We start from the raw sequence: 12,925 nt of genomic DNA, 5'->3' as shown, positions 1-12,925 counted from the left end.
CCTCCCTCTCCCTCTCCCTCTCTCTCTCTTTCTGTGTGTGTGTGTGTGTGTGTGTGTGTGTGTGTGTGTGTGTGCGCGTGCATGCCTGGGGAGGCCAGAAGATGTCAGATCCCTTGGAGCTGAAGTTAGAGGCATTTGTAAACTGTCCAATATGGGTGCTGGGATCCCAACTGTGGTCCTTATGATTGAGCAGCAAGTGTTCTTAACTGCTGAGCCATCTCGGACCCCCAATCCCCCATGCTGTTCTTGATGTTTAGGAAAGGTTAGGGTGGAGTTGGGGGCTGTGTTGTAGATTCTTATCTGACTCCAGAGTGCTATATGGGCAAAGCTTTGATGATGTCAGCTCCAGACATGTAAGGAAGGTTAAGAAGAATTCCTTGACAGGTGTGTGGCTTACTCAGGTATGCACCAGTGGGCATCTTGTTCCTGATTGCTGGGAAGATTCTGGAAATGGAAGACATGGCCGTCCTTGGAGGTCAGCTGGGCATGTACACCCTGACTGTCATAGTGGGCTTGTTCCTCCATGCTGGTGGCGTCTTGCCCCTCATCTACTTCCTCGTGACCCATCGGAACCCCTTCCCCTTCATCGGGGGTGTGCTGCAGGCCCTCATCACAGCCATGGGCACCTCTTCCAGGTATGATCTTATCCTGAACTCTCCTTAGGTCCAGTCTTCATCTTTCATGAGCTCCTTCAGTGATCCTGCTCTCCCCCTGCCCAAACACCTCCTCTGGTTGTACAGTAACACTGGGGGTTCTTGAAGCTCTCTTCAGGGACCAGGGCCTGGGGAATAGTCTTTGTCCTCTGCTGGCTCTCCTGACCCCTTTGTCTCCTTTCTTGTTTCTCCATCTTATGAGGGGGAGAGCCAGATGCCAATTCTGACTTTGAGGTGAAGGTTGCAGAGAGTTCCATGAACTAAACTGGGTCATTTTGAGTTCACAGAGTCTCATCTTTTCTTGACATGGTGTCTGGGAACTCTTTTGGGTGGGGATGGGGGCTGAGTGATAGGCACTGTCTGGCTCCAGGGCTGAAGACTGTGAATCCAAGCTTTTTATGTAAAGCTGACAGACAGGATCCATTTCTTGCAGAAAAGCAGACCCACTCTTTCCATTAGAATCACCAATCAATGAAGTCACTGTTCCTCTGGGAATTGGTGGGGGAGAGACGAGCTTCCCGTAAGTGAGGTTGTTCCCAATACAAATGTACATTCTGCTCTTTATTGTCCTGTTTTAATTTCTGTCGCTGTGATAAAAATACCCTCACAAAAACATCTTAAGGGTTTAGAAAGGGCTTATCTGTTTTACAATTCCAGATTCCAGTCCTTCATTGTGGTAAAATCAAAGCAGGAACTCCAGGCAGCTAATTAGATCACATCCAAGAGCAAAGACTCTTTGATGCACGTGTAAATGCACTGCACGCCTGATGTTTGCTCCCTGGACTCAGCTGGATTTCTCCACTCATACAGTTCAGTGCCTCCTGCCTTAAGGAATGTTGCTACCTGCAGTGGGCTGGGTCTTCCCACATCAATTATCTTAATTAAGACAGTCTCCTACAGGCATGCTGGCAGGCCAACCCAAACTCTCATTGAGACTCTTGGTAATTCTAGGTTTTGTCAAACTGACCAAATTAACAGTCACATTTACCCTATGCTGTGGAAGGTCAGCAGTCTAGGATTGGAGTAGGGGCATAAACTACTGACTTGAATGAGTCAGGAGACCTTCAGCTTGGGAGAGTCCCATGGCTCAGTTCTCATTGTGTTAGGAGTCTGACTTCCCCATGCACATCTATCACGTCAGTGCTCTGATTTTTGCTTGAATTTCCACCTGGCCTCCATGTCCTAGAGGGGAACCCCCCTTTGGCCCATTGCTGCCTTGTCCCATCCTGCTGTTCCCTATTCTCAGCCTTCAGAGCTCTCTTCCCCCAGTTCTGCAACTCTGCCTATCACCTTCCGCTGCCTGGAGGAGGGCCTGGGTGTGGACCGCCGCATCACCAGGTTTGTGCTGCCCGTGGGGGCCACCGTCAACATGGATGGCACAGCACTCTATGAGGCCTTGGCTGCCATCTTTATTGCTCAAGTCAACAACTATGAACTCAACCTGGGCCAGATCACCACAATCAGGTGAGAAGGATGAGGTCTCTCAGCTGGGGAGGAGGGAGCCACAGCTGGAGGCCAAGGGAGGCCCCAGATCATGGAAGGGGTAGTGGGAAGAGGCTAAAGGTGAGAGCTCGGCACCCAAGGCTGGAAGGACCCGGAAGGACCCACTTCCTTCTCATGAGCTACTGTGTTACAGCAGTTTTCCAAAAGTGTGGCTGGTGCATCCTGTTAACCCATGGTTCTTTCTGTTTGTTTGAGAAAGGGTTTCTCTATAGCCCCAGTTGGCCTAGAACTTGCTATGTAGACCAGACTGGCCTTGATACCACAGAAATCTGCCTGCCTGTGCCTCCCCGAGTGCTGGGATTAAAAGGTGTGGACCACGATGCCTAGCTAACCCAGGGTTCTTATTAGAGATTCCTGGACTCTATTACAGCAAAGTTCCAATTTAGTCATTACAGGTTGAGCATCCCTAAATCTTTTTTTAAGGTTAAAATATTTTAAATTTATTCTTTGAGAATTTCATACATTATACAATGTATTTTGATCATATTCACCCTCCACTTCCCCCTCCAATTCCTTTTAGATCCCCCATATCATCCTCCAAATTATATTTCTATTTCTATTTTATGTGTATTTATGTGTGTCTGTATGAGTCTGTGTATGAAGATGCCCTTAGAGGCAAGAAGACAGTGTCAGCTCCCAGGGACCTGGAGCTGGTGGTTGTGAGCCCCCTGTTGTGAGTGCTGGGAACCCAACTTGGGTCCTCTGCAAGAGCAGTAAGCACTCTTAGCTGTTGAGACATCTCTAGTCCTTCAGTTTACAAACATTGTTACATTTAATTTTCTTTGTGTATATATATGTGAATATGTATATGTGTGTGGGTGTGTGTGCCATAGCACATGTGTGGAGGTCAGAAGAAAAGTTGTAGGAGTCAGTTCTCTCCTACCATGTGTATCCTGGAATTGGACTCAGGTTATCAGGCTTGGTGGCAAGCATGTTTACCCACTGAACCTGCCCTCTCACAGGCCTCTATACTCAGTTCTTAATTTGAATGTTCTTCCATACTGTGATGGTTCATTTTAATTTTCAGCTTGACACAATCTAGAATCACCTGGGAACAGTCTTACAGGAGGGCTTGTGTAGATCAGGTTGACCTGTGGGCATGTCTGTTGGAGACTGTTTTCAATATGTTAACTAATGTGGGAAAAAGTAGGCAGCACTGGTCCCTGGGTTTGGGTCCTGAATTGTTTTAGAGAAAGAGGCCTGAGCATGGGACACATGCACCCTCTGTCTCTGCTCTTGACTGTGGATGTGACCTGCTGTTTCAACTCCCTGCCTGACTGCTCCACAGTAATGGATGCAACCTGGAGCTGTGAGCCAAAACAAATTGTCCTAGTTTCATTTCTGCTGTTCTGCTAAAATACCCTGACCAAAAGCAACTTGGGGAAGAAAGGGTTTTTTTTGTCTCACACTTCCAGGTCAAAATAAATCACTGAGGGAATTCAGGGCAAAAACTCAAGGCAGGAACCTGAGGCGGGAACCATGGAGGACTGTCATGTGCTGGCTTGCTCTAGGCTTATGCTTAGCCAGGTTTCTTATATAGCCCAAGACCACCTGCTCAGGAAACTGCACAGCCCACAGTGGGTTGATCCCTCCTACATCAGTTCAGACAATCAAGAGAATCCCTCAAAGACATGTCCATAGACCAACCTGATAAAGACTCAATCAAAACTTTTTTTTTTTAAAGATGATTCTAGGCTGTGTCAGGTTGATTAGTTAATGCTATCTGAGATAGATACCATGCTCTTTCATTGTTGGTTTGTTTTTGTTTTTGTTTTTGGCTTTTTGAGACAGGATCTCCTTTCAGCCCCAACTGCCCTGGAACTTACTATGTAGACCAGGCTGGCCTTGATCTCACAGAGATCTGCTTGTCTGTGCCTCCCAAGTGCTGGGATTAAAGGTGGGCACCACCATGCCAATTTATTTAAATTTTTAGGGGGTATTTATTTTTATTTTATGTGTGTGAATGACTTACCTGCATGTATGTAAATGCACCTATGCATGCAATGCTCACAGAGGCCAGAAGAGAGCATCAGATCCCCTGGGATTGGAGTTATGGATGGTTATCAGTTGCCTTGTGGGTACTGGGAACTGAATTTTGGTCAGCCAATCCTCTCTCTTGATGCTGGATGGCACCAGGGAGCTTCATCTCCCAGGCAGCCACAAAATCATTAGGGAAAACAGCTGATAGCTTATTTACTTTTTTATTTATTTTATTCTGTTTCCTTGAAGACTGGATCTCTCTGTGTAGCCCAGGCTGATTTCGAATGTATTATCCTCCTGCCTCAGCCTCCCAGGTGCTGGAATTACAAGTGTGTGCCATCATGTTGGGTAGCCAGTAGCCTTCTGGTAGTGTACTGACACTATGACATTTGGTAGTCTAGATGTGTTTGATTAATTTTTGATTTACAATATTTTCAACTTAAAATGGATTTAAGGGATAAGATCCCAACATAAGCTGAAGAGCATTGGCAGGTGTCTAACACATAGTAGGTGGTAGATAAACATGGATAGCAAGGAGAGATTTATTGAATGTTGTTTAACCAGTCCTGACAAGTGCTGGATAGGATAACCATCCTCTTCTAGGGGGAACCACAGATGACATAAACCTAATTTCAAAGGAATATTAAAAATACTTGGTTAGGGTCTGTCCTAGTTTAATTTCTGTTGCTGTGATAAAATGCCCTGACAAGAAGGCACCATAGGGGAGGAAAGGGTTTTATTTGCCTCAGAATTCCAGGTCATCATCTCTCACCACAGGAAGTGAAGGCAGGAAACTGCGAAGCTTCACATCCCATCAGGAGCAGACAGAATACGCACAGGACCCTGGCTTCCTTGCCACGTTTCTTCACTCTCGTATAGTTCAGAGCTCAGCCCAAGGAACAGTAGACCCTCCTACATCAACTAACAATTACGAAAATCCCCATAGCCATGCCCACAGACAACCCCATCTAGACAATTTGTCAACTAAGGCTTTTTTATCAGATGATTCCAGGTTGTGCCAAGATGACAGTCCTGAACATTGTAATGAGCATCTCCCATAAAGTTTGACATCGTGGGAGTGGGGAAGTTATCAAAAAGGGTACAGATGGGGGATATTTCAGCCAGTGCTCTTCAGTGACCCATGGTACTGAGCATCCCTTCCACCATTTCTAGTGATCAATATACAGACCTTGGTGACAATGGCCAGCTTCAGACTTAGCAAGCAATGCTCCAAGCATAAGTAACAGGTTGGGACCGGCTGCTTGGTGACTCCTAGTTTGTACCTAATCTAAACAGCCTGAGGCGTTCTGGTGGCTTCTTGGCTGACATGGCTTATCCTGTCCACATGGGGCATCTGCCCCTCCCCCCAGGGATCACTTTTAGGCAGATTGTACCTGTGTAGGGAGGAGAAAGGCCCCCTCACATGAGATGATGGGAATAGTGACCTTGCCTGAGACTCCATTACTGTATTTACATCATCCTTTTTCTCTTCAAAAGAAAGCAAATCCAAATAGGAAACACTAGGGATAATGAAATTTTATTATTGAAAAAAATTTTTGTGAAGTAATTTATTGCCAAACAGCATCAATGCCATGTAGCATATTATTACATCAGGACTAATAATTCTAGTGGGCAGTACTCATATGAAATGTAGGATCACCTAAATTTCTAAAATAGGTTTATTTTATTGTAAACCATTTTCACATGCAACTTCTTTATAAGGGAAAGTCAAATTAATTTAAAATGTTTTCAGAGAAAAGATATATAGAATCAAAGAAGCCTATTCATGATTTACTAACACGATCACATTTTGCCCTTGTCATAAAACCCATTTTGTCTATTATTAATATTTTAGTGACAAAATACTTTTAATACATTAACAATGAAAATATTAATGTTCAATTATTTATTAACATTATTAATAAAGGTCTCTAGATTTTATTCTTTTTATTTATATTTTTTATTTTTGGTCTTTTTGAGACAAGATCTCCCTGTAGCCCCAGCTGGCCTGGAACTTGTTATGTAGACCAAGCTGGCTTTCATCTCACAGACATCTACCTGCCTCCATCTCCCAAGTGCTGGGATTAAAGGCATATGCCACAATGCCCAGCACTATTCTTTTTTTTAAAAAAGATTTTATTTATTATTTTTATCTTATGTGTGAGTGTTTTGCTTGAATGTATGTAAGTGCGCCATGTGTGTGCAGGGCCCATGGAGGCCAGAAGAGGGCATCACATTCTTGGAAGTGGAGTTACAGATGGTTGTAAGTCACCATGTGGGTGCTGGGAACCGAGCCTTCAAAGAACAGTAAGGGCTCTTAATCACTGAGCCATCTCTCCAGCCCCTGGAACTTACTAATATAGGTTAAATGTTTTTATATACATTCATCATTTTGTTTACATTTACTGAATTTAGAATTAAGCAATATGGAGTTGGGGAATGAAATTAAAATGGATTCCATGCTGAAGTCTGCCACTAAGTTTTTGAATGACCTAGAGCAAGGTATTTTAAAATTTGTTGTAATTGTGTGTGTGTGTGTGTGTGTGTGTGTGTGTGTGTGTGTGTATGCGCGTGTTCTCATGGGCATGTGAGTGTGAGCATGTGTGTGCCACACCGTGAATGTGGCAGTGAGAGGATAGCCTCGGGTGTTGGTCCTAACCTTCCATTGTGAGACAGGATCTGCTGTTTCCTGCTGTGTGTCCAGGCTGCCTGGCCTGTCTCTGGGGCCTCTCCTGTCTCTGCCTTCCACCTTGCTGTGCTGGGATTACAGAGTGAGTGTGGGTTCTGGGGATCCAAACTCAGGTCCTTACACTTGTGTGATAAGTGCTTACCCACTGAGGCATCTCCCCAGCCCAGTGCTAACAATGTTTTAATGTGAAGAGAGTAAAAAATTTATTCTTAAACTAGCCTCAAAAATTTGGCTGATTTTGGTGGTACACACTGGTAGGACACACTGTAGAGGTAGAAGCAGGAGGATCACAAGTTTGTAGCCAGTTGTAGCTGAGGCTGTATCTTTTGGGTCTCGTGAGATGGCTTACGAGATAGAGATGTTTGCTATGCAAGCCCGATGTCATGTGGGTGCTGGGATTCAAACCCGGGTCTTCTGCAAGTACAACCAGTGTTCTTAACTGCTGAGCCATCTCTCCAACCCCCAAATAATAATAATAATTTTTTAAAAAATTACAAAAGTTTAGTTTTGGGGGGAGCCAGAGGATGGCTGAACAGTTAAAAGCTCTTGTTGCACATGCCTGATGATCTGAGTTCTGATCTCTGAAACCCATGTAGAAGCCCAAAGTGATGGCATGTGTCTGTAATCCCAGCACTTCTACAGTGAGGTGGGATACAGGGACAGGAGGCCCCCAGAAGCTCGAAGGCAAGCCAGCCTGGAGTATGCAGCACCGTGACCAACAGCGGGAGAGAGCAACAAGACAGATGGTGAGGGCAACTCCGGAAGCTGTCCTCTGACTGCCACCCGTGTGCTGTGGTATGCACATATCCTCACACATGAACACATGTATGCACACATATACATAAAATTAAATACATATTAAATAGTTCAGTTTTCTTTACACATCGGAACATTTTATTCCCACTGAACTACAGCCCTGGGCCCCAGTTTCTTGAGACAAATTCTCACTGTGTAGCTGAGGCTGGCCCTAAACTCAAAATCAGCTCATCTCAGCCTTCCTAATTCTAGGTTTACAAGGTACCAGGCCTAGCCACATCAGTGCATTTTAATTGCCTTGCCCTAGACTCCAAATTGGGCTATGTGTGTATCTTATCTCCTTAATGAATTTCTTGCTACTGGACTGTGACAGTGCTATGTGTATACATTTCTGGGGTGTGTGTGTGTGTGTGTGTGTGTGTGTGTGTGTGTGTGTGTGTATGCGCGTGTTCTCATGGGCATGTGAGTGTGAGCATGTGTGTGCCACACCGTGAATGTGGCAGTGAGAGGATAGCCTCGGGTGTTGGTCCTAACCTTCCATTGTGAGACAGGATCTGCTGTTTCCTGCTGTGTGTCCAGGCTGCCTGGCCTGTCTCTGGGGCCTCTCCTGTCTCTGCCTTCCACCTTGCTGTGCTGGGATTACAGAGTGAGTGTGGGTTCTGGGGATCCAAACTCAGGTCCTTACACTTGTGTGATAAGTGCTTACCCACTGAGGCATCTCCCCAGCCCAGTGCTAACAATGTTTTAATGTGAAGAGAGTAAAAAATTTATTCTTAAACTAGCCTCAAAAATTTGGCTGATTTTGGTGGTACACACTGGTAGGACACACTGTAGAGGTAGAAGCAGGAGGATCACAAGTTTGTAGCCAGTTGTAGCTGAGGCTGTATCTTTTGGGTCTCGTGAGATGGCTTACGAGATAGAGATGTTTGCTATGCAAGCCCGATGTCATGTGGGTGCTGGGATTCAAACCCGGGTCTTCTGCAAGTACAACCAGTGTTCTTAACTGCTGAGCCATCTCTCCAACCCCCAAATAATAATAATAATTTTTTAAAAAATTACAAAAGTTTAGTTTTGGGGGGAGCCAGAGGATGGCTGAACAGTTAAAAGCTCTTGTTGCACATGCCTGATGATCTGAGTTCTGATCTCTGAAACCCATGTAGAAGCCCAAAGTGATGGCATGTGTCTGTAATCCCAGCACTTCTACAGTGAGGTGGGATACAGGGACAGGAGGCCCCCAGAAGCTCGAAGGCAAGCCAGCCTGGAGTATGCAGCACCGTGACCAACAGCGGGAGAGAGCAACAAGACAGATGGTGAGGGCAACTCCGGAAGCTGTCCTCTGACTGCCACCCGTGTGCTGTGGTATGCACATATCCTCACACATGAACACATGTATGCACACATATACATAAAATTAAATACATATTAAATAGTTCAGTTTTCTTTACACATCGGAACATTTTATTCCCACTGAACTACAGCCCTGGGCCCCAGTTTCTTGAGACAAATTCTCACTGTGTAGCTGAGGCTGGCCCTAAACTCAAAATCAGCTCATCTCAGCCTTCCTAATTCTAGGTTTACAAGGTACCAGGCCTAGCCACATCAGTGCATTTTAATTGCCTTGCCCTAGACTCCAAATTGGGCTATGTGTGTATCTTATCTCCTTAATGAATTTCTTGCTACTGGACTGTGACAGTGCTATGTGTATACATTTCTGGGGTTCTTCCTATTTGAAAGAATTAACCGATATGATTAAAGCATTGATTACATACAGGCCAGGCCTATGGTCTTTCCTGCTCACAGTGAGAAAGCAGATGTAATCTGTCATCAGCAGGGGAGGCCAGAGGGACTCTGAGTTTCTGTTTAGAGTTTACACCTCACAAATGGAGTCTGCTGGGCTCCGCGTCTTTGCTTAGTCTCTGTTCTGATAGAGCCATCTTCTGGCCAGTCATCTTCCACTGCTTCACACATATGAATACAGAATCTGGTAAGGGGCTGTCTTAGTTTGAGTTCTGTTGCTGCGCTAGTCATCATGACCAAAACACAAGTTGGGGAGGAAACCGTTTATTTCTGTTTCCAAGTTGTAGTCCGTTATCAAGGACAGCAGGGCAGGAACCTGGAGGCAGGAGATGAAGCAGAGACCAGGGAAGAACACGGCTTACTTGTTCCGCCCTGCTTTGCTCAGCTACCTTTGTATACAGCCAGGTCCACCTGCCCAGGGATGGCATTGCCCACAGTGGGCTGGGCCTTCTTGCATCAATTAGCAATCAAGAAAATGCCTTACAGACATATACCACAGGCCAGTCTGATGGAGGAAATTCTGTACTTTAGGCTCCCTTTTCCCAGGTGATGCTAGTTTGTGTCAGGTTGACACAACTAACCAGCACAGGGGCTTCCAAGGCTATCATGAAGAGGGTTGGCACCACAGGGTACTGCCATCCCTCTAGTAAGCTTGGTGGCCTTTACAACACTTAGCACATTTTACTGGGCAACTGAAGCTGATGTTGGAGTTGTAATGTAACTCATCCATGATCCAGCTGACCTCTTAATTTTAATTTCATATTAATTTATGGGGAAGGAAATGGAACCCAGGCTTTGCTCAGCACTCTGTCACTGAGCTACACCCCCCAGCTCTTTTTCTGAACAAGAAGTAGGCTCTAAAACCAAGATGGGCCAGAATGCCCCCAACTCCAAAGTGGTAAGCTGTATTTGTCTACTTAAAAAGTAATTTCTAGTGAGGCATGGTGGTCCACACTTTTAATCCAGCCCTTGAGAGACAGAAGCAGGCAGAGCTCTGTGAGATCAAGGCTAGCCTGGTCTACATAGTGGGTTCCAGGCCAGCTGGGGCTGCAGGGAAACTGTCTCAATTCTCCCCTGTCTTTTCCAATCGTAGCTTTATTGAGTAATAACTGACAAAAATATAATATATTTAAGGCATATTACATCGTTATTTGCTATATGTATGTTTTTCAAAATGATTACCACAGTTGAGCTGAATATTATATATATTTCCTCTTGTAGTTCCTTCCTCTTCTTCCTTCCTTCCTTCCTTCCTTCCTCCTTCCTTCCTTCCTTCCTTCCTTCCTCCTTCCTCCCTCCTCCATTCCTCCCTCCTCCCTCCCTCCTTCCTTCCTCCCTCTCCTTCCCTTTCCTTTCCCTCCCTCCCCATCCATATTTCCCCTCCCCTCTATTTCCCTACTCTCCTTTCCCCTTTTCTTCCTTCTCTCCCCTCCTCCCACCCCACCCCCTTTTCTTCCTCCCTCCTTCCTTCATTTCCTTTCCGTTTCCTCTCTTGTATTTAAAAAAAAATTAGCATTGCTTTAAAAAATCATTACTTGGAGAAACTTTTTATAGCTTGGAGAATTTGGAAAGGGAGTGAATGCCAAATTCACATTATAGCAACAGTGTTAAATTTCACAGTACTGTTGAAGCTTGTTATTGCAGTTTTGTTAGAAAAAATAATCATAGTAGACATATAGAATTACACATTTACGTTCTAAAATACAATAACGTATTTTTAGTTTGAGAACGACATCAATTTAGTCATTACAGCAATATTTTAACTTCCCAGACTGATTTTTATCTCTAGAAGTTCAACTGGGGATTTACATTTTCTGTAGGGCACAGGTGAAGGCATGCTGGGGCTGTAGAAGAGTAACAGAAAAATGGTGGAAAACCTCCTGGTGCCTGGGAATCCTTTCTGCCGTCCTGATCCTCAAGTCCTTTGATCTCCTTTCTCTTTCTCCTCTCTTCCTTTCCCTTCCTTCCCTCTTGATCCTTAAGTCCTCTCTTCCTCTCCTCCTGTCCTCTCCCCTCCCTTCTCCTCCCCTTCCTTCCTCCTTCCTTCCTTTCTTCCTTCCTTCCTCCCTGCTTCCTTCCTTCCTCCTTCCTTCCACCTTCCTTCCTTCCTTCCTTCCTCCCTCCTCCCTCCTTCCTTCCTTCCTCCCTCCTTCCTCCCTCCCGTCTTTCCCCCCTCCTCTCTTCTCCTCCCTCCCCTCTTCAATCTCCCTTTTTTCTCATTCTCTTTTCCTTTTTAGATGGTGATAACAATTAAGGTGTGAATTTCAAATATATAACAATATCATGAATGTCGTCCCCATACTGTTCATTAGATTCCTGAACTCACTCATCTTGTAGGTAGAAACCTCGAACCCTCCACAGACATTTCCCTTTCAGCCTCTGCCTGGCATCACCGTTTTCAAACTGTGCCCATGACTTCTATTTCTCGTTGTGTCTCGGCTTGAGAACTTAATTAAGATGCCCCTTCCCTGACCTCCCCGCCCCTTCTCTCCCCTTCTCCTGAATCCCATGCTCTCTTCCCACTTGCAGCATTACGGCCACAGCAGCCAGCGTTGGGGCTGCCGGTATCCCCCAGGCGGGACTGGTCACCATGGTGATTGTGCTCACTTCTGTCGGCCTGCCCACAGAGGACATCACGCTGATCATAGCTGTGGACTGGTTCCTGTGAGTGTACTTTGTGTTTGACTCTGGCCCTGCCTCTTCTCACATCTTCGCCTTCAAGAATTCAGAAAGGTCAGAGCTGTGGTATTTTAGAGTCAGGGAGGCATCAGAGCAGCCTGCCACCCAAGCCCACGTCCTTGTAGACATGGGTGGAGGAGGATTCAGACAGTGCAGGCTTGGCCCATCAACCTATTTCACCTAGAAATCATTAAAAGGTGGTCAGTTTTTTTACTCCAACTTTTAAATGCAAGTGAAAAACAAATCTTAAAAATATATTTTAAAAATGTGTATGAGTATTCTGGCCACATGTATGTAGGTGCACCTGTGTCATGCAATGCCCATGGAGGCCAGAAGAGTGCATCAGATCCCCTGGAACTGGAGTTACAAATGGTTGTTGGTTGTTAGCTGCCATGTGGGTGCTGGGAACCGAACCTGGGTCCTCTGCCAGAGCTACCGGTGCTTTCAACTGCTGAGCCACCTCTCCCAGACCCGTGTTTTTTTTTTTCCTTAGTGAAGAATTTAATTTTGAAGAATTTTAGAAGTGTGAAGAAAACACAGGTTACCTACAACACTGAATTGTGAAGAATTTTGGTTTGGAATTATTTAGTGGAGCTTGGTGGGATCACTAGAGGGTCTGACCTGAAGACTGATTCCCCCCACTCCCAGAATCCCTCAGGAGCCAGAGTTCAGCAGAGAGTAGGCCTATGAGCCCCTCTCCAATCCCTCTCTCTCTCCCCTCTTCCTCCCTCCCTCCCTCCTTCCCTCCTTCCCCCCCTCCCTTCCCTCCCTCTCTCCTCTCCTCCTTAAATGGGGCTTTTTGCTACTTGAACACCCCCCCCAAAGAGTAACCCTAAAATCTTTTGTGGATTAGATAAGAGCTCCCAAA

At 45.4% G+C, this 12,925-nt stretch overlaps 1 protein-coding gene across 1 annotated transcript in view; it reads left to right on the top strand.

Annotated features, from left to right (window-relative positions):
• Slc1a6 (solute carrier family 1 member 6) overlaps positions 1-12,925 on the top strand; it is a 29,731-nt gene that overhangs the window by 15,632 nt on the left and 1,174 nt on the right. Inside the window, exons 7-9 of the mRNA XM_008830439.1 lie at positions 402-635; positions 1,923-2,117; positions 11,908-12,042. Coding sequence (XP_008828661.1) covers positions 402-635; positions 1,923-2,117; positions 11,908-12,042 — 564 coding nt within the window. The remainder of the gene's footprint in view (positions 1-401; positions 636-1,922; positions 2,118-11,907; positions 12,043-12,925) is intronic.

The sequence above is a fragment of the Nannospalax galili genome, unplaced genomic scaffold (genome assembly GCF_000622305.1).
Source record: "Nannospalax galili isolate Female #2095 unplaced genomic scaffold, S.galili_v1.0 scaffold1275, whole genome shotgun sequence".
Taxonomy (NCBI): Eukaryota; Metazoa; Chordata; class Mammalia; order Rodentia; family Spalacidae; genus Nannospalax; species Nannospalax galili.
The sequence above is the reverse complement of the archived record's forward strand: the minus strand, read 5'-3'. Positions and strand labels throughout refer to the sequence as shown.